At 33.7% G+C, this 21,066-nt stretch overlaps 1 protein-coding gene across 6 annotated transcripts in view; it reads right to left on the bottom strand.

Annotated features, from left to right (window-relative positions):
• Window positions 1-21,066, bottom strand: part of PCDH7 (protocadherin 7) — a 407,976-nt gene that overhangs the window by 215,926 nt on the left and 170,984 nt on the right. For 2 of the 6 annotated variants that reach the window (XM_030832237.2, XM_030832238.2), the window contains exon 2: window positions 1,639-1,855. The exons of 1 other annotated variant lie outside the window; for it this stretch is intronic. In XM_030832237.2, coding sequence (XP_030688097.1) covers window positions 1,639-1,855 — 217 coding nt within the window. The remainder of the gene's footprint in view (window positions 1-1,638; window positions 1,856-21,066) is intronic. 3 more of the 6 variants (XM_060299226.1, XM_060299227.1, XM_060299225.1) reach the window with 2 other exon arrangements.

Here is a 21,066-nt window from a genome sequence, read left to right as displayed (position 1 = left end):
AGTGAGACAAGTACTTTTTAAAACACAAATAAAATTACATGATATCATCAAAAGGTAATGCAGATATACTAATGCCCTTAAAGTAAATTAATCCTGCCTTCCTGGGGGGTGGGGGGGTGTATACAAAACATTATTACGGTATTTTTAATTTAATTTTCACTTTCGTGCAAAGCATTTTAAACCTATTTGCCTTAAATATACATTCATCTGCATTGCAATTCATACCAAAAATTTTATGCTTATTTTAAAAAATACTAAAAAAAATATGAATTCTTAAAAACCACATCAAACTCCCATCCACATAAGCACACACCACCATACACACAGGTAAGCATGACTTTATAGCCATAAGGCAAAATGTATTTAATCTCTGGCTAATAAATCAAGAAGGTTGTCAATCATCAGACCCTGTTTAATATCATATCTGCTCAACCAGATAACAGTGTGGAAAACTAATTATTTAACATGATTTAATTTAACAATAATTTCACTTAAGGTCATTTACAATGTATTATTCTCTAATGTTGGGTTTTAATATTCATAGGTAAATGTCCAGAAAAACAAATCAGACTTTCTCCTGCTCTAATATATTCTATTTGCATATAATCACTAAAGAAACTGGCATATAACAAAAATTTAGAGTGTCTTACTTCACTTGGGGGATGAAATGGTGAAAGACAAAATTCTCTTCAAGGTTTCACTAGAAATAAAAATGTGTGTGATTCCCCTTCCTTTCCCTGCATATAACCAAATCTATTTTTATATATGAAATAATAAAGTTAGCAAGAACTTTACCATTCCATTATTTGACACAAATTTATTCTTCAGGCATCTACTTATAACCTGAAATCCAAAATATAAATCACCTAATTGTCTTTGGTAACATAAACAAATGTGAAAAGTTTCATAAGCACTACTTGCTATCTAACTTATAGGAAAGTGTAACTTAAAGGAAAGTGTACGTAAGGCCAATTGTGATAATATGAGAACCATCTCACAACAGGATAAGAATATAGAGTGCTATAATCTTCTTTCCTCCCTTTCCCTTGCACAAAAATGAGAAAAAACTTATAATTAAATAAAAGGAGAGTTCTAATAGCATTTACAATATATTTTGGAGAATAAAATAATACTGTTCTTCTTTGATTCCATTTCAGTTATCACTTGAAAAGGAGAGGTTTGAAAATATTTTTCTAAATACCTAGGAGAAGAAAGAATCCAGCAAGGTGTGTTTACTGTCATTTCCTTTTACCAAGACTGGATGATTGCAGTTGAAGAAATAGTTGCATGATAAAAATGAATAGAAGAAAACAATCACACAAGACCTTTCTTAGCGGCTATTGTTTAGGTATTATGGACTAGTTTAGTCTTTTCCATAACAGGTACTACTCTGATTTATTTGTAAATGTGTTCATTTCTGACAGGTTGTTTTAAAATGATGGTTCAAGTTTGGTGAATTTTATCTATAGAGTTATGTTCCTTTATTTGGCATTTCTGTACTTTTAGCAAATATTGATTATTTCAAATAAACCAGGTTTAGTGTCAGCTATTTTATTTTAGTTTTAGACTGACCTTCGCAAGTCTACTTATTACGGCTCACTAGCGTGATTATGTGTGTGATGTTGTGTTTGCCCCTACCATTTTCCATATGCTCTGCCTCACCAACACTGCCATCCGGCGTGGTCCTTTCATAGTTGTCCTCTGGGAGTGGAAGGGCACCCAGCCTTGGCCCTGATGAACTCTTACTGCTTGGTGTTTCTGACTCCTCCAGCCCGCTGTCATAGCAACTCTGCAGTGACCCCTGATGTGGGTCCTGGGGCTGACTCACAACAGAAAACGTCACTCTACGAAATGGCTGTAAGAGAAAAGATTCTGAATGTCACTAAGGTATAAGATTGTAAATAATCTTATTTTAAAAATACATAAATTACATACATTAAGGTCGACTGACAACTAATTCAATACAAAACGGTTAATATAACATGTTGAAATCTATTTGGTTAACTCTATTTTCTGAGGCAATACCTAGAGCTTAGATTTTATTATGGAAAAACTGAAAATTCCCTTTCTGAAACAGAAATAAGAAAACATCAATGTCACTAACACACACATGTAAATCTGATATTTTACTTCCACATATTCACCATTTTTCTATTCTGTAGTCTTCACTTCAAATATGTTTTACACAAATAGAATCCTTATAAAAACAAGGGTCAGTGATTTTGGAGAGCAATAAATATAGAGCTAATCCATTGTAAGAAGATTTCATTTTTAAATACTTTGTGCATAAGGCAAATGGTTTAAAACTGAGTGTTTTGGCAGTTGACAAACTACTAAAGGTATAGCTGATAAACAGGAATATAGATGTAGTGCTAGGAAATCGGAATATATTTCTTACTTCATTCATCTTAAATATATTACCTATTGACCCTGAAAGTGTAAGGGTAGTATTGAAATAATAAACAAAAAATTCCTGAGCCAGGGAATTCAAAATAAACCAAAATTTTTAATTGTATGTGCTTTTACTATGACTAATCACAATTTGCTCAAAAAAGTAACATCATGTACAGTCTTTAAGTTGTATTTAAAGTATGATGCAAATCTTTACCCAATGGGACATCACAATTTACTATGTTACTAATGTTGGCTGGATAGAACACTTAATATATACAGAATTTAAAGGTTATCATAACTACAAAATATTTTAGGCTCATTAAGGGAACAAATTAATGCCATACATTGTCAGGGCTATGTACACATAATATTTTGGGAAAAAAATATAAAAAGGTTCTGCAATATTTGTTGGAGATTATTCTTGGCAATAGTTGTATTCATTAAGCTCTTGTATGATTTAAAAGTGGCATAAATGTACAGATTTTTGTACCTATAACTCAGACTGGTTTTTTCTAATATAAAGTATAAAACTAATGTTGCCAGAGTAGTGAGAAAGGTAAAGAAGCTTTTTTGTACTTTTAGAACTTGAATACTATTGGTAGAAATCACTAATCACAACTGGGACCAGTAGAATTTTTAAAATGTTAAGGATTATCTACATATGGTAGGTTATTAATGGGAAAGCTAAGAAGAATTGTGACATTTCCCCCAAATATATAAATTGGTTTTACTAAAGACAAACACATGGTTCCACAAATCTTCCCTTTATTTTGTCTCATAGAGAAGATTGGTCAGGAATATTGTCTTGTTCGTATTTCTAACCCAGTACCTCTCCCTCCATGTACATACTTGGAGTATACAGTCTTTATAAAATCTTTTTAATTTAATTCAAAATCAAACTTACAAAGGGAAAACATTTAAGGCACATTCTCTTCTTTATAATGTTTCACTGAATTGGGATTGCAGATTTTTAAAACAATTACAAAGTATTTCTAGTACAAACAGCATGCACACCACGGGCCAAAATTTACTGGCAACTAAATCTCTAGAAACATTTTCCTTATTTCACTAATAATTCTCATATTGCTTTACAGTAGTATGATTGTGATATTTTACCTTATTTCTTAATAAACATAGAAATCAGTTTGTATTTTCCATGCTTTATCTTATGTGTGCATATTTTCTTTTTTTTCTATTTATTACTCCCGACTGACTGCAGACTCTCTGTGAATTGTTTTATGTTTGGTCTCACCTCAGAAGTAAGACCAGTGACAGTCTCCTAAAACTATACTGTTCTGCACACAGAAGATACTCAGCAAATACTACCGAACAATAAAATGTTAATGACAATGTTGAATTTAAGAAAGGATGCCAAGAGTCATGAAAACATATTATCACTTCAAGACATAGCAGTGGGTTAAGAAAAACATACAAAAAGAAAAAGGAGGGTCAAATGTTATTTTTAATTCTATTTTAATGATTCTCAAATCTTTTAGAATCAGTCCACTAATGCAAGGAGAAAGTTCAAAATGAATACAGAAATACATAAATTATGCTAATAAATTGAAAAAGAGAAATAAGAAATTATGAGAGATAATGTTCCATCTTGATATAAAAATAGAAAAGAGGGTGATGTTTGAACAAAGGTGGAAATCTTAGAATCTGTGCTTAAATGCTACTTCTACCAAAAGTAATTATAGAATAGCAGAGACAGGTGATAGTCTATGTTTGCAATGAAAAATGTCAAAAATAAAATAATTTTTTTCTATTATGTATTATGTAATAACTACTGTGAATCTGTGCATTTTTTAAACTTATTTTATTTATTTATTTTTGGCTGCATTGGGTTTTCGTTGCTGCATGCAGGCTTTCTCTATTTGTGGCGAGCGGGGGCTACTCTTGGTTGCAGTGTGTGGGCTTCTCACTGCAGTGCCTTCTCTTTGTTGTGGAGCAGGGGCTCTAGGCGTGCAGGCTTCAGTAGTTGCAGCATGCGGGCTCAGTAGTTGTGGCTCACGGGGTCTAGAGCGCAGGCTCAGTAGTTGTGGCGCAAGTGCTTAGTTGCTCTGCGGCATGTGGGATCTTCCTGGACCAAGGCTCGAACCCGTGTCCCCTGCATTGGCAGGCGGATTCTTAACCACTGCACCACCAGGGAAGCCCTGAATCTGTGCATTTTATTTTCTTGATTCGGTACCCTATTTTAACTGTGAATATATTGATCCCCATGAATTATTGTAGGTTACATATTACATTTAACGATGGAAAGAAAATGTTGTAATTTTAAAATACTAAGATCAATATATATACTAGCAAATGCTTAGATCCATTAATAACTCTTTTTTATAAAAAGCTTTTTCATTTAAAATAATATCTAAATGAGTGGAAAATGATTCATAATAAAAATCTAAAATAAAGAATATCACACAATGGGTCATAAAATACTCCATCTATCATTTTTATCTACACGTAAAAATATCCCATTAGAGCTCTACATACAATATAAACATTACATTACTACCTCTTAAACTTTATTTTGATAAATTTAAGTAAATAAAATCTTGTGACAAACTATTTAAGTTGGTAATGTGAACCAAATTGGTACAGAATTTTGAATTCTGAAAGAGAACCCATTAATGCAAGAATTAAGTTTAATTCTAGTAATAAATCACACATGTAGATTTAGATAGATAGGTAAATAGATAGGCAGATATTTCGGGAGACAGACAAGTATTTACACACTATCCTTCATCATTGGGTTGGGTCTATTGAGAAGATAGGTTTTATGGCAGAAGTTATGACACAGAAATTCATATTATTTACATAGTCCAGATATATTGACTAAACCAGAAATGTAAGCAATGTGTTGACTATGTGACAAAGAGAATGAGTTTGCATTGTATATGTAACTATCACTTTGTTAATGACTGATACTCTGAAGCAGAGTGGTTTAAGTGATGATTCCTAAACCTAGATGTGCCTCAGAATCATCCAGAGTACTTCTGAGAAAACACAATGCAAATATCTGGCCTCAGCTTAAACCCAGTGAATCAGCATTCAGGGTGGAACTGGATATCAATCATTTCTAAAATCTCTCCAGGTGATGAAGAGGCACAGAGAGGAAGGAGAAACCCTACAGTCGAAAGACTATTTGGTCAAAAAGACTAAACTGCTTCAGGAAGCCAGCTGGTCCCCTAAGTGTTCATAAAATTTCCCTGGAGAGTCAACAGAACCATGATTTCATCTTGGGATGCAAAAGTATAATATGAAGATATTTAGTGACCTGAGGTGTCTGAGTTTTCTATTTTTCTGTCTAGGATGATAAATGACTTCATGTCTTGCAAAGGCAAGCTGGTCTATACAAAACAGGAAAAAGCAGAAGAGCTTGAGGACGAGTGTCAGCTTCCCAGATCTTTGAAACTATGAAGATGTGCTTGAAAATTGAGTAAGTAATGCAAGAAAGAAGTGTCCAAGAAAATTGTTCCAAAAATTGTGCATGGGACATGTGTGAGAATTATAAACAAGAGGGAGTGGAAATCAAAGATTTTATTAGGCAAATAAATGATCTAATTAAAGGGGTGAGATTAAAGACATGATCTGACAATTCCCTGCAAAAGAGAAGGAAGAAGAAATGTTGAGGGCAGAGGATTATGCTAAGAAAGAATGAGGGAACAGCAAAAAGAATGGCCAGCAAGGCCACTATAAAGCAAAGCTGTGTGGCTGACTGGATCTAGTCGTTATATCTACACTTGTTTTGTCCCGTTATGTCCCAGGGTTTCAAGGATGTTCCAACAATAATTCTACACATTTAAGAAACTCAAAATCTTATATTAAAACAGACAAAATATAATATGATTAAGTTTCCAATAAAATAAAGGTACCCCCAAAATGCCATGAAACCTGCTTAGGAATTTAGGGCAGGCATTGCAAAGGAGAGGTTTCTGGGTCAAGATCTCTAAAATAATTTTGATAGATAATACATATTTGAAGGCTGATAATAGATTTCATATCTGGGACCAGCAGCAAAGGATAAAAAACAGGGTGAGTAAGAAAACCAGATCATTTTTGAAACTCAGAAGCCAAGGAAGCTGTTAATTTCAGGAAAGAGAATAAAATCTTACGTGATCAAAGCCATCAGCGATGTTGAGAAGAATGCTGATTACCAAAGGTCCATTGGATTCATCCATTAGAAGGGCATTTTTGCTAAAAAATCTCTGAACTCTGGGGAACAATTATAGGAGATTAAGCCACAGGAAGTAAAAGACCCACTTGTAAATATATGGAGAAATGGAGAAAGTGGGGACAGACTACTAATTTTTAAAATATGGTATGAGAGATGTGGGGTAGCAGTTAAAAGAAAAAAAAGATTTGTGTAAAATCTTTTTTTTTGTCTTTTTTCATTGTTATTGAAAAAGTTTTGCTTTAGGGTAAATAGTTGAAGATGCAACAAAAAGGGCAAGCAAAAATATGCCTAATAACATAAGGTTGTCGGGGAATGAAAGAAATCAGAGACTGGAAGTAAACTAACTAGAATTAATGGAAAAATGAAATTAAGAATAAAATCACAAAGGCAAGGTAAACATTAAAACTCACTGAGGAACTGCATGTATGATTTGTGTGTGTGTATGCGTGTGTGTGTATGTGTTTAATGAGAAAAAATATTGTATATTAGAAATAATAGAAAAAAAATTTATTCCAAGCAACATTATAGATTCCCCATTGACCTCAGACAACTTAGCTGACCCTTGGCTCTTGTGCCTTAGGCTCAGGGTCTGTAAAATGCAGAAAATAATACCTGCCCCTTACTAACTTAAATTCTCTGAGAATTAATGAGATAGTTTATACAGAAGAACCTTAAGCTTGCTCAAAGACATATACTATAAAAGGTATTATACCTCAGGCCACAGCTATATAACTAGAGCTATCTCCCATTATGTTTTAGGTTTTGTTTTTTGTTTTTTTAAGAAAATATAGAGCTGGCCCAGCAATTTACAAAGTTTCTAAATATAATTTTAAAAATTCATATGAAATTTCAGACCTAATTTTCCAATTCATGCACTAATTTTTTATTGTTCTACATGCAAGTTATTTGTAAAACAAATAGGTACACACAGTAACACCCACATCTTTCAAAAACTATTTGAATCTAATCATTTTTATTGAGCATGAATATTTTTATATTCAATTATTTAAGAATGACATTCATCAATTATCTTTTGTTTCCATTATGACACACTAGAGACTTTCACTTGAAGACACACATATATTCAAAGGTAACTCTGGATAATATCCAATCCCTGGGGTGTGGGATGTACCTCCATCCTCATGCCAGGCCCCAGCTGACGAAAATGCATTAGAATTAACTTTGCTTTAAACTACTATAGACTGGGAACCAGTCCATTCTTTATATAATCTTTATCCATTCTTTATATAATTTTATTCACTTTCTGTTCTAGAAATCTAGAGGTCACATGGGAAGTGGATACAGATGTGAATGGAGAGGTCTTCTCCCTTCTATTCATTCCCTTATGCTGTGGGAGTCCATAAGTATGGCTGTGTCTTCCTATCCTCCTCTCCTCATTGAGAATTCTGATGAGCCCAAGGTGAGGGACATGTGATCGCCATGATCATTTCCACATAAAATCAACCTCAGAGCCTTGAAAAGGCAAGCATAGCAAATAAGGATTAAGTTGGGTGCTGTGGGGTTATACAATGTAACATATTCAATAAATGCATTTGCTTATTAATATTTTGGATTTTTTAAAATTTAGAAAACATGAACATAAGTTAAAATGGTGTATTGGTAAACTTGGGATCAAGAGAAAGACAGTCTGCATAGATGAGGAGGGGATTTAGAATATGTCTGGATGACAGAAACAATGCTTTTGTTCTAATGATAGTATTGCAAGGGGTAAGGCATTCATGAAGGGAAGAGGTGATGAGCATTTGATTCATTCTTCTTTTCTGTCAAATTTCATCTCAGCAATTGATAATGTGGACTACCAAACAGTAAACCTAAATCTAGGCAGGTTAGCTGGTTTAGAGGTCACATACAAAGTTATCAGAATCCCCACTTCGAATATGGAGTAGAAGCCAGATCTTATCCTGGTCTTATTCAGAGAGTTCAAAGAAAGTTAAGTCCATACATTTCAAATTCATTAGAGGACTGGAACAATTTTCTAAAAAGTCTTTTTTTTAATATCTAGAAAGTTGATGTCAAATTCTAATACTGCCTCATATTTTATATTGCAGATTCATTTTTAATTTTTTTTAGAGAACCATATAACTGCCCTGCTTTTTTGACAGTACTGATATAATAGCATATACAATTTATAATCTACACCTTTAAGAAAATTCATTCTGAAATTAACAGCAATATGTTATTCTGTTTTCAGAATGCAATCATTGTCAAATGTGTTTAACATTTCCAAGTGCTACCTATTTTAAAAAAATCTTTGTCACAAAGTTCATTTATAGTCTCTAAGAAAAGCAATAAAGACCAGATGCATATTTGTAAATATACGATAATAATGAAAATTTTATTTTTATCCATTCTTAATTGTTAGATTGATTAAAAGGTAACCATCATACCATAAAAGCAAATATTAAGTCCCATAATCAGACACACTTAAAAATATTGGCCTTCCATCTGCATTATCAAAATCTTCTAAGTTGCAACCTGTACAATAATAATGGATTGTTTTCTCTGATAGGGCAGTGGCCAATTTTTGAAAACGGAAAAGAAAAGAGTTGAACTTTAGGAATATCCTGTTATACACAATGCTTACAGTAAAAGAGAAAACACAGCATCAGGTTAAGAATGTAGAAAGTTTCCCCTTGGAGTCCATCAACCTAGTGAAACTACTTTTATGAGGATTGCATCTGCAAGAGGATAGAACTCTAATGATGCCTCTGGAAAGAACTTCAGGTTAAATCTCTCTGCTCTGTGTCTTACAGACAACTTTATGGGAAACTTTAAATTTGCACCTTCCTTTTTAGCTTCAATAGTTTCTCCATAAATCGTCTCCTTATCTGGAACTCACATACAGCTGTCTCAGTCACATCAATTATTTCTGAATGGGCTGAAAAGGTTTTTTTATTTTTTCCAATTCACTTCGTTATGTCCATCAAACAGACTTCTAATGACTCTCTTTGTCAGTCATAAAGCACTGAAACAGTCATGGAGCAGAACATTGCTGAATTATAAGGAGCGCTGGTTTTGCTTTTTACTTTTAAAGAGGAGCTATCTAAGACAGTGAGATCTTTCCTTGCATATGAACAGGTACTTGATTAATCTGCAAGCATTGTCAACCAGTGTCAGTGGCTAGTGAACAAACATATCTAGGATTCCATAGTGCATTAGCTGGAATATGTCTGGCAGAATCTACAAACAAACTTTAATGAGGTCTTTTAACTTTTGGGGGGCATCTTCCTTTTCTAACATGTTAAGGTTGTTCTGTACTTCAAACTGTCTTTCTTTCTTTCAAGCCAATAGCAGATGAAAGGGTATTAAAAAGAAACATGCCGAGACATTTGGATTGGTTAATTAAAACACTCATTTGGGGAAGGAGAAGTTAAATAACTATTTCTTTTGACTTGCATGCAATTACATATTTGACATTATTGTGTATATTTGTCCTGCAGAAACTAAGAATGCAGGTTATACTTTATAGTTCTTAGTCCCCTAGATCACAAACAATTTAATGTTGCAAAAGAACAATAATGACAGTTAAAATAGGAGCTATTCATTTCACATGGGTCATGTTGATATTCTGATTTTGCAAATGAAAAAAAAATAATGAATTTAATATTCAAACTACTGCAAGAAATACTGTAACCTAAAAATACAAGCTTGTCTCCTATTTTTTTTCTAATGAAAAATATCAGAAAACAGAACAGAGAAAGCCTAAAACTCTTAGTAAATATAGGCAAACGTTTTTTTCTGAAAACTTCTAAAAAAGATATTGTGCTCTAAAACACAAACTGTGGGTCCTTTATTTTGTGGACACGTTGTTTGATCTAGTTTTTCTCTTTCTGCTGGTTTCCATTAAGCCTAGTTGAGGATTTGGCAAACTTTTTCTGTGAAGGGCCAGAAAGTAAATATTTTAGGCTTTGTAGGTCATAGGTCTCTGCCACAATTACTCATTCTGACATTGTCCTGCAAAAACAGTCATTGAAGATACATAAATGAATAAGAATGGTCATGTTCCAATAATACATTTTTTATGGAAATAATTGGAATTTCATATAATTTTCCTAATTCATAAAATGCTGTTTTAAAATGTTTTCAACCATATAGAAATGTAAAAAATCAAATGTAAAAATACAACTTTTCTATTTTATTAACATTTTTCAAGTTATTGTGGACTTTTCAACCAGTGTGTAAAGTCCTCATAAACAGTGTGTAGCAATTATACCTCAACAGTGCCTTGAAAATAGTTTAGATTCAATTGTCATTTGTTAGCCTGTTTTAATATTTACTGTCCTTTTTTGCAAATAACTCTGAACTGGAGAATCAGGAGACTTGGAGTCAAGTACTTGCTCTGATACTAAGAGTAAAATCTGGTGGAAAGATCCATCTTTCAGTTTCATCTTCAACTTTAAAAGGAAGGAGTTATAACAAATGATATTTAACATCCTTTCCAGTTCCTTAATTCTTTGAAACTATAAGAAGATAGGTTTGTTCAATAAGTGAATAAATGGCTGAAATCCATGATTTTAAAGTAGTCTTTGCTCACCCATTAAGAAACTCCTTAGTACATTGTATGGTCTTGAAAACATGAATGCAACTTGAAGAGCATTTACTCATGAACCGAGAACCATGAACAAAAATATGTATACCAACCAAACATTTCAGTCAATTACCTTGACGAAAAGCTACAAAGATGACAACATCTTTGAGAGAGGTGTTTGTAATTAGTAAAGAAATTCTCTGGAATGTCAGCTCCATAGAATATGCTTATCTAAATCTTCCCTACCCTCTGAAACCACCTCTTCTGTGATTTCTTCTTTGACTCAACCCAAAAAAATGTTCAGTTGAGTTCCTACAGTGGGTTAGAGGCTGTGAGATCTCATTCGTCGCTTAAATGTATACTTCGAAGAGCAGAGGTTAGCAAGGTTGGTATGAAATTGAGTGGTAAAAACATGCTGAGCCATTGATTAGATGTCACCTGCCAATTCATTTGAGACCCTACACAGTCCCTTGGAAGTTTCTATGTTTACATGCACAGAGAAACAGGAAGGCAGAGGGAGTCCTAGTTAGGAAAAGATACTGACAGGCAACTAATGAGAAAAAGACGATCTTTGCAATAATATTCAATCCAACAAAGACTTATTAAGCACTTGTTTTGTGCCTACCACTGTGCTGAAAAATCTACATGCTGCAAATTTAGGCCTTAAGCTCAGTTGGACAAGTGTAGATTAATCATACAAAAGTACTCACAGAATATAAGCAAAGGTTTCTTTCTCCTTTTTTCATTTGGCTATTGTGATATTCATCAAAAGCTCAGTTCTCAAGCCTCTCAGTTGCTTTGCATGACTACGCTACACACCCATGCAGTTCCAGAAGCAGCTGAATGAGGTTGATAAACCTGTGTCTTAAACTACACAGTTGGAGTTAGTCTGCAGCAGTTCAAGGGAGCAATGCTGAAGAACCAAGTGTAACTCCAAAAGATCTGCCCAGGTTTCCAACTATAAAGCACTAAAAATGAACAAATAAACAACAACAAGGACAAAAAATAACCTTTAAAAAGTTACCTCTTAAAATACATAGAAGTTTAGAAGCACAGACAAGGAGCCTGCCTCATAAACACCTGAATCAATCCTCCCATACTGAAATGAATGAAAATAAAACTTGCACTTTAGGATCCACTCAAACAGATGCTCCAGATTTTTTTCTCTTTTTTTCTTTTCTATCTCAGACATTTCATCGAAACTGCACCTGGTAAAATCTGTCTGGGAAATTACATGCATTTTTAAAACACTGGGTTTTCATATTCTGTGGAATGGAGGTTTGTGTCCTTAAGTAGCTTTTCCTGGTATGGATGGATTTAAGTGCCTGACAGGAGTCAAGACAGACAAATGGAACAAGGCTCCGAAGTGTTACTTAAGCATTTAATTATTAAACTGAGCTGAAACCTAACTAGATTCAAGACAGAATCTTCTGCTACCTATGTGAAACTTCTGCTACCCCGGTGAACCAATTTTCTCTGTCATCCCTGCCGGTTTACTTGTTTTATTTTATCTGTACTTTGTTGAAAAGTTACCAGTGTCCCTAAGGAATAGCCTATTCAATGCCCACTATATGCTCATTTTCATTCCTTAATACAAGTCAAACGACTCCAGAAAAATCAGTGAAAGTGGTTTTGGAAGGCAGAAAGGTGGACCCTGATGATGTCCACATCGTAATCCCTGGAACATATGACTAGGTGATTTTACATGCAAGGGGGAATTTAAGATTGCAGATAGAATTAAGTTTGATAATAAACTGACCTTAAAATAGGGAATTTATTTTGGATTATCTGCCTGGGCCAGGTATAATCACAGGATTATTAAAAGGAGAAAGGGAAGGTGGAAAATGAGGTCAGAGTGATGCAATGTGAGATCTGTACTCACCTTCTCGAGTGTTGGAGAGGAAGGGGCCACATTCCAAGGAATGCTGGTGGCCCCTAGAAGCTATTAAAGGTAAGGAAGGGAGCACATTTTCCTCTAGAGTCTCCAGCATAAACACTACCTCATGTTGATTTTAGCCCAGAAAGACCCATTTTGGATTTCTGACATCAAAAATTATAAGGTAAAAAAATAAGCATAGTTTTAAGCCATTAATTCTTGGTAATTTGTTATAGCAGCAATAAGAAACTTATATAGTGGGTCATGGAGCCTGAGACAAGATGGGAAGAAAAGGGAAGTAAAGCAGTTGGACTTAGGTTTCACATTTATGAAAGAGGTTAGTCATCATTCAAATTTAGACTGGTGTTCCATTCCTGGATCACTCCACTTGTAGGGCATTGAGAACCAGCATTTAATTCTAATAACTGTACTTATTTTATAAAACACTCAAATCTATTGCTATGTATTTTATATTAAAAGTGTTTGGTGACTATAAAAATGTCAAAATAATCTTTGTAACCTGATTTTCACATTTGTTATTCTTTTAATGCAGTGAAAATACCAATACCAAACAAAACCAAATTAAGTGGACTAGGTCTCTGTCCACTCATTCATGTGGGGAAAACCACTTCAAATTTACATTTCATACCTCTTTTATCAGATAACTAATATTGTATTTGGGGAAACCCATGGACTTTCAAATCAGGAAACCATAATTTGTTTTCCTGATATTAACTAGAAGTTGAACAAGCTTGGGCTACTTACAATTCTTCTGAGCCAGGATTCAACTTCTGTAAATATAAATGATAATCTCTCCATTTAAAATACAATGAAAAGCCAATTTGATCTTATAAGTGAGTCAGATTTTATATTATGAAGTGTTCTATAAATTATAATGGTGAATTGAGCTCAAAATTTTGTCCATAGGCCAAAGATTTAGGGAGCTGATAACGGTCACTAAGAAAAATTCCATAAACTTGGAAGAAATGAATTCTTCCCACCATGCTAGCATTAAAAAAAAGAAAAAAAGATAATAAATGTCTTGATTTTCAAGAATAGCCTCATCTATACTGGAGAGTTAATAAATCCTAATTGGTGCCTAACTGGAGTTACCATATTCGTAGATATTGCCTCTTGTCTGCTACTTTCTTTCTTATTTCTTCTTTGTTTTATACTTGTGTATTGAAGAAACTTTCTAGGAGGGTGAATTCTTTGTATTAAAAGTTGAATTTTTCAGAAGAAAAATGGAAAATAAATTCACCAAATAAATAATAAGTAAGCATGTTGGCATTTCATGATTCTTTAGGGAAATGAGGATACTCACAACTTGACCCTAACATGAGGACTCAAAAGTGATTCTTATACAGAAGGGCAAGTGTTCAGAAACACTGACTGGAGGTTAATTTTTAGCCATAATTTGAAAATGTAACCAATAGTATCCAATATTTGCCATATATTGTTTCAATATTAAATACCCCAAGACCAACTTATTTCAATTCCCACCTCCTTGAGAAAAACGGTCAAATTCTTAAGCTTATAGAAAATGCACATTTTTAAGGATGAGGGAAAAACAAGTCCACAAAGCAATAACATCGTAAGACCATCATATTTTATTATTAGTACTATTATTTGGCTTTCTAAGTCTGTTTACATTTCATATTTAGAAGATACATGGGGAGCCGTATATAAAATAAAATACTTTATTCCTTTTTTTTAACCTTATGACCTTTTCCAAGTTTCTGATCGTTTTTTTTTTCACACAGCTTTATATACATTGACATTTTGTACACATTGCTTCACTGATATCTTTTTTTTTCTTCACTGATATCTTAATTTTCACTTTAGAAGTGCTAAAATTGTAACACTTTGACTCCCATAGTTTGTGAAATTCATTATAGTCTATTAAAGTTTTTGAATCACCAGTGCTTCTGCCCCTTGGATCTCATTATACACATTATGTGTGTCAAGAAATAAAATTAATAACAAACCACGTAATTAAGTTAACTCTTGTATTCTGGGGGAAACAAAATAGTCATGGCATGCCTGTTTTTTTTTTAATATTTAACTTCAGTTTTTTTACAACTGCTTAATTGGCAGATTATGAATTAACTAAACATAGCATGTATTATCTTCACCTAGTTCCACAGAGAGCCCTAAAGTAGAGATACTATGCTGAGCAAGAAACTTACATATTGCAACTGAGCAATGGGAAGAGAAGCCTTTCAAGGTGGCAATCAGTATCGATAACTGGTAGCAGACATTTCCCAGAACATATTGCAAGAAGGCAAAAGCTCCTTAATGATATAGCTGATAACGTTCTGTACTTAAAATGTGTAGTGCTATTCCCTAACACTCATTGATTGCTTACCATGTGTCCATTCAAAGCTTATTTAATTTTCACAATAGCACTATGAGGTAAATGTAGAAACCAATACCCATGGAGGTAACTTGCCTGAAGTCACACAGTTGCTAAATGATCCATAGGTTGGTTCTTACTCACCAAGCAATAGCTTGGACTTAATTGAACCCTGAGAAATTGATAAACCGACACTGAGACTTCTGCATACATTCACAGTAGCACTGGCTTAAAGAAACCATATTCTAGCACAGGTCAGCTTACTTAAAAGCAAAGGATGGACTACACAAGGAAACAAGTACTCAGGAGAATAAAGTTGATTATTTTAGCCACTTCCGATAAGGGCTCCTTAGGCTGAAAATTAGACACTCAGCTTTGAACTCCACTGGAGATTATCTGTAGTTTGTTGTTACATTTAAGCCAAGTATAGAAGAAAAGACATATAGTTTACCTTCTACCATGTGGGGCTTAAGTAATTTTCTTAAAGTCCAATAAACCTTCCTGCTTTGTTTTATACAGGTCAGCTGTTCTCAGCATTGCTTGTGCATTTGAATTACCTGGGACACCTAAAGAACATTCATACTTGGACTATGTCCCTGAATTATTTTGGGATAGCGCTCAGCCTCTATGTCAGCAGGGTTGAAAATCCACTCTAATTCTAAAATAAAATGGGAAGTCATTCTAAATTTCAATCTGCCTTGGTTGCCAAGAATATCAGTCCTCAATCGCCATCTATTTATAAGCCCAAGTAGGGTAGGTACATTTCCTTATTCTTCTCTCTATGTGGTTTTTGAGGTATTATTTATGTTTTAATGTCTCATTATAAATTTGTTTTATCATAAAATATCCCAAATCCTTTTGGAAGCAGAAGGCCTACATTTTGAAGATGATTGCAGAAAAACTTAAAACGAATGTTTCTTATCATTCACTTTATCTACTTTGGGAAAACAAATGACTTGGGTATTATTTTCTAAAGACAATAATACATTCTAGATAAAGTAATTTGTAATTAAAACCAACAAAAACTTGGGGTTTTGTTCAAAAATAAGAAGAATAAGAGAGTTTTATTTATTAATTAGTATGTGAATGATCAACATGCCATTAGAATACAAGAAAATTCATCTTCATGAAGTTACCTAATACTTATTATAAAACACGTGAGACCTATTTTGTTCTTCAATTAGCAATCAGTCTTATATGACTAGTGATAACTCTATTTTTCATCATTACAAATATGTATTGCTATTTATGACTTTATTTCCACACAATAATTTACTAGTTCTTCCTTTAAGACCAGGAAATCCCCAGATAGAATGCCATCAATGGCAGCATTATCAAGCACTTCTAAAACCATGTCTTTAGTATCCCTTCCTCCTTTTAACATTTTTTACACCATATTTTTTTCACTTTCTTTTTCTCCCAAATATCTCACATCATTCTACTAACATATTGCATCAACCATCCAGGACAAATTACCCTTGTTCTGTCCTGTGACCTGTGTGCACTGATTTGTGAATATCCATGGTAATGACAACCAGAATTTTTATGCATTGCCTTCTAGATGATGTGTTGCTCCCCTCAGGTAATACAGTAACATTAATTAAAATACTTGGTGTCTTAAGAAAATCTTTCATGAGTGATGTAAATTTGAAGAATATCATACCTAAAGATTAAGAGAAATTTGAGGAGGGAGATTAAACTCCTAAAGTCATAAATATTTCATCTATTCTTCCTTCAACTAGAAAAAGCACTGGACTTGAAGTTGATACCTAAGCTTTCTCATTTCAGTAGGAATTCAGAAACATCTCTTGGATCCTTACTTTGTTCACATGAGCTTTACTACTCACAAGCTCTATGATTTAAGGCAAAATACTTAATTCCTCTAAGCCTCAGTTTCCTAATCTTTAATATGGGGGAAAACTGTGAGCACTTACAACAGAGTATAACTAATAGTTTTAAGTTATGCAATCCAGTACTGGAGAAATTGTTCAGTACTTAAAATCTCTCTAGACCCACATTCAGAAAATCTGTTTGTTTAGGAAAAAAACAAACATGATTGTGATGCACACCAAATTTTGAGAATCCCTGGTATAAACCATGTAAAATCCTGAGCACATTATTTGTTTTATTAATATTACAATTGTTATCAGCCCTTCATTATTATGGTTAATAACCCTGAGAAGCTCCTTATAGCAGTCAATAAAGTGGCAGTCAGGCCCACCCATTATCAGGAAATTTAGTTATGGTGAGAACAAATACCAAGCATTGTAATCATTCATTGCTTTTCCCACCCTCACACACAAACAAATGTATGTGGTCAAGAACTGTTGAAAGATGGGTAGTAGAGTCATAATCAAGTGGGTTCTATTCTAGAAAGATTCCAGGGAAAGTTAAAGACACATTTTGAAAGATGGAGGCAAGAGAAGAGGCAAATCCAAAAGAGGACATCATGGAAATGACCAGATGACAGCCTTGTCCTGACAGACATGCTACTGCTTCCCATTGGCTGAAAGGCCTAACTGAGAGTAGCAGCGGCAGATTTTACCCTTTACAATCTGAAATACTGCAATACTCCAAGTGCCTCTCTTTAATAAAGTGATTTTATCTATGTTCAAAGTGGATGGAATAGGAATATCTTATACATTTGCATTGTTCTATACAGTCATTCTCCAAATCTATAATGTAAGATATTCCTGGGGTAGTGGGCTTCAAAGTTGTTGATGTTTTTTAATCACTACCAATAGTAAGAAATAAATTTTGCATTCCTATCCTGTATGTACAGGTACACACACACACACACACACACACACACACACACACACACACACAAAGGGAAGCATGATAATACAATATTTTTCTTTACTGCATGCAGTGTACTTTGATATATATTTATGTATATTTTAATCATATTCCATCTCATTCCATAATCTTATTTAATTTGAAAAAGGTTGTTAAGATCCACTAAATTGATTTTATGCCCCATTACTGGGTCTTAATTACAGTGTGAGAAAAAATGGCATTTGTGAAAAATGGAGATTTCAGCTCCACCTTCACCCCAAGATAGGTATTTAATAATTCTGAGGGTGTGTGTCAGGAATGTGCATTTTATAAGTGCCTTAGGTGATTCTGATCTCTCAAAATACTGTGACCTATAGAGTTAAAACTGTCTTCAGATATAGCTGATCTCACCTTCCCTGATGTGTTCTACCTTCCTGCTCCTGTCTGCTTCTCCACCACTAAAAACCAGAATTGAAGCTTACAATAGACCTCACTCAATTCCATGCCTGGCACCATATTTAACAGATGAATAAACTGAGGTCCTAGAAGGTAAGTGGCAGACATAAATTCACAACCCCTTTCAGATTTCCCTGGTTTTTAAATTCCAACAGGTTTCATATAGATCTCAGAGTTCAACTCAACAAGAAGAAAAAAACAAAAAAAACTTCTCATATGCAATTTATGGTTTATGTCATACAGAGCTTTTCCCCCTGAGGCTACCTTTATGGCTAGAAATAAGAATATATTAAACCAATTTGACTCAAGCCTATTTTTAACGTGTATTTATCTTACTGCAAATTGGAAAACTTAGCTTCTCAATTTTCTTATTAGGGCTAAACTACAGATGTACCTTCGAGGGAAGAGAGAAGACTTCTAATGTACTCTGGAGTTACATGAGTAAAGAAGACCATTACAGGACTGAGAGATGATTATACCAAGTTGTAAAGATATTTCCTATTATTGCCTAACAAGATTATATATTGTACTAATTGGCTAAAATTTGAAACGATTTCTCAGTAAAACCAGAAGGAATTTTGCTACCATTCATATGGTATCACTACAGAAAAGTAAATACAACCCACTTTGCTTTTCTACAGTATTGACACATATGACTTATTTCAGAAGGATAAACAACTATGTGTTTTAATTAGCTCCAGTCTGCCTGATTATATTTACTCTCTATCATCAAGAACAAAATGATTAAATCACATAGCTTCTGTCACAGAATTTAGGAATCACAGAAGTCTATCCTTCTTTTAGAAGTCTGTAATCAATAGAAATATATCCAACTAATATCCACATCAGATACCTTTGTATGATCTTGCTATAAAACATGTATATTAATCAGTTATTTTATATCGATGATTAAAGGAGATAACTATGTAGCTTAAGAAATATTTTGAACTGGGAATTCCCTTAATATAACCTTAAAAAACTTCCATTTAGCATGGATATAGAAAATATTTCAAGTTATTAAACCACTGTTATGATTTAGTGGACATGAAATATTACTGAATGAATGAAGGGAACTATTTAAAAATTTTGTATCCTCAAGCACTTTAGATATTTGTATTATCTCTTAAAAAGGAGTTTCTGAGGCAATTTAGTGGTAAAAACAAAAGGACTGTCAGGGGGCAGAAGAAAAGGGGAAAGTACTTGGCTAATACTTCAAAAGCATTCTGATCTTCCTGTGTGTGCAAAGATAAGGGTAAACTACAAATAAGTTACATGTTTCTGCTTTAAAAAGTAGTATATGAAGTCAGTACAATGACACAACTAGTTATTAGCACAAGATATGGTAAATATTTTGAAGAAATAAAACTTTATTTAAAACTTTTCTCAAATTTTTCACTTCATTAAAATTTTCCACACAGTCTGAATTAGTGTGGTTTTACTGTACCTAATTTGTTAAGTTACTGTCTCAATCACTCATCATCTGTAAGATTAAAAAGGAAAAAAAAATTCCTTGCTCCAGTGATGAGGTTTGTACTATATATTCAAAGTACAAGACAGTTCATAACATTTATAACAGTAGAGTTTTGTTATTTTTATCATCGTGATGTGTTACAGTCTGGAGGCGGGGGAGACATTTATAGAAACAAAACATTGAGAATCAGTTCAGAATTGGAATAGCTGCCCAAATCAACAAAAGCAATTAAGCTGCATTGGAATAAATAAAAATTTCAAAGATAACATTTTATATTTTGTTTAGTTGCTAGCTCCACAGCAAGAATTTAGTGCCTGTTCAAATCCATATAACTAAATTGTGAATTAAATGCTCTCTAGACATACGAAATGTACAGTCCAAAATGCAAATATAACTGGATTTAGCCAGAAGTTGTTTATGATGTAGTGAAAGGTATAAAAAAATGTCATTGAAATATTTAGTTATGTCATAGAGTTCAGAAAGAAACAATAACCTCTGTAACACATCATCACTTCTGTCGTGAAAATAATTCTTGTTTATAAGATTGCATGCAACCCTTTGAATACGCTTGATGTTGACTCTGTAGGGTACAACAGATGAAACGGAAAAATCAAGCATTGATAGTTTTGAATTATTGATATGCTCATTGCACAAAGCAGATATCTCCATTGCACACAACCCTCCATGTGCTCAGTTTCACTTTGGATGGGGTTACTGCCATTTAGATTCATTTGTCATATAAATTCAGGCTGAGTAAGGTGATATCAAATGAGGAGTCTGTCAGGAACTGGACCAGGACAAAGCCAGTCCTTGGGGCAACTGGCATCAGTGTTCTTACATCTTTTTTGAAGGTGAGGTATATTTTCCATAACCTTGGATGGTCTGCAAGTAGTGAAGTAGGAAATGACTTTCTCAAACTTTTACCACTCGTTATCTGAAAAGAGAAGTGTTGTTCTGCCTCCTCTTGGGAACAAAATAAATAGGGGAAAATAACTTTCGTAATGGGACA

This window comes from Globicephala melas, chromosome 5 (genome assembly GCF_963455315.2).
Source record: "Globicephala melas chromosome 5, mGloMel1.2, whole genome shotgun sequence".
Lineage (NCBI taxonomy): Eukaryota > Metazoa > Chordata > Mammalia > Artiodactyla > Delphinidae > Globicephala > Globicephala melas.
The sequence above is the reverse complement of the archived record's forward strand: the minus strand, read 5'-3'. Positions and strand labels throughout refer to the sequence as shown.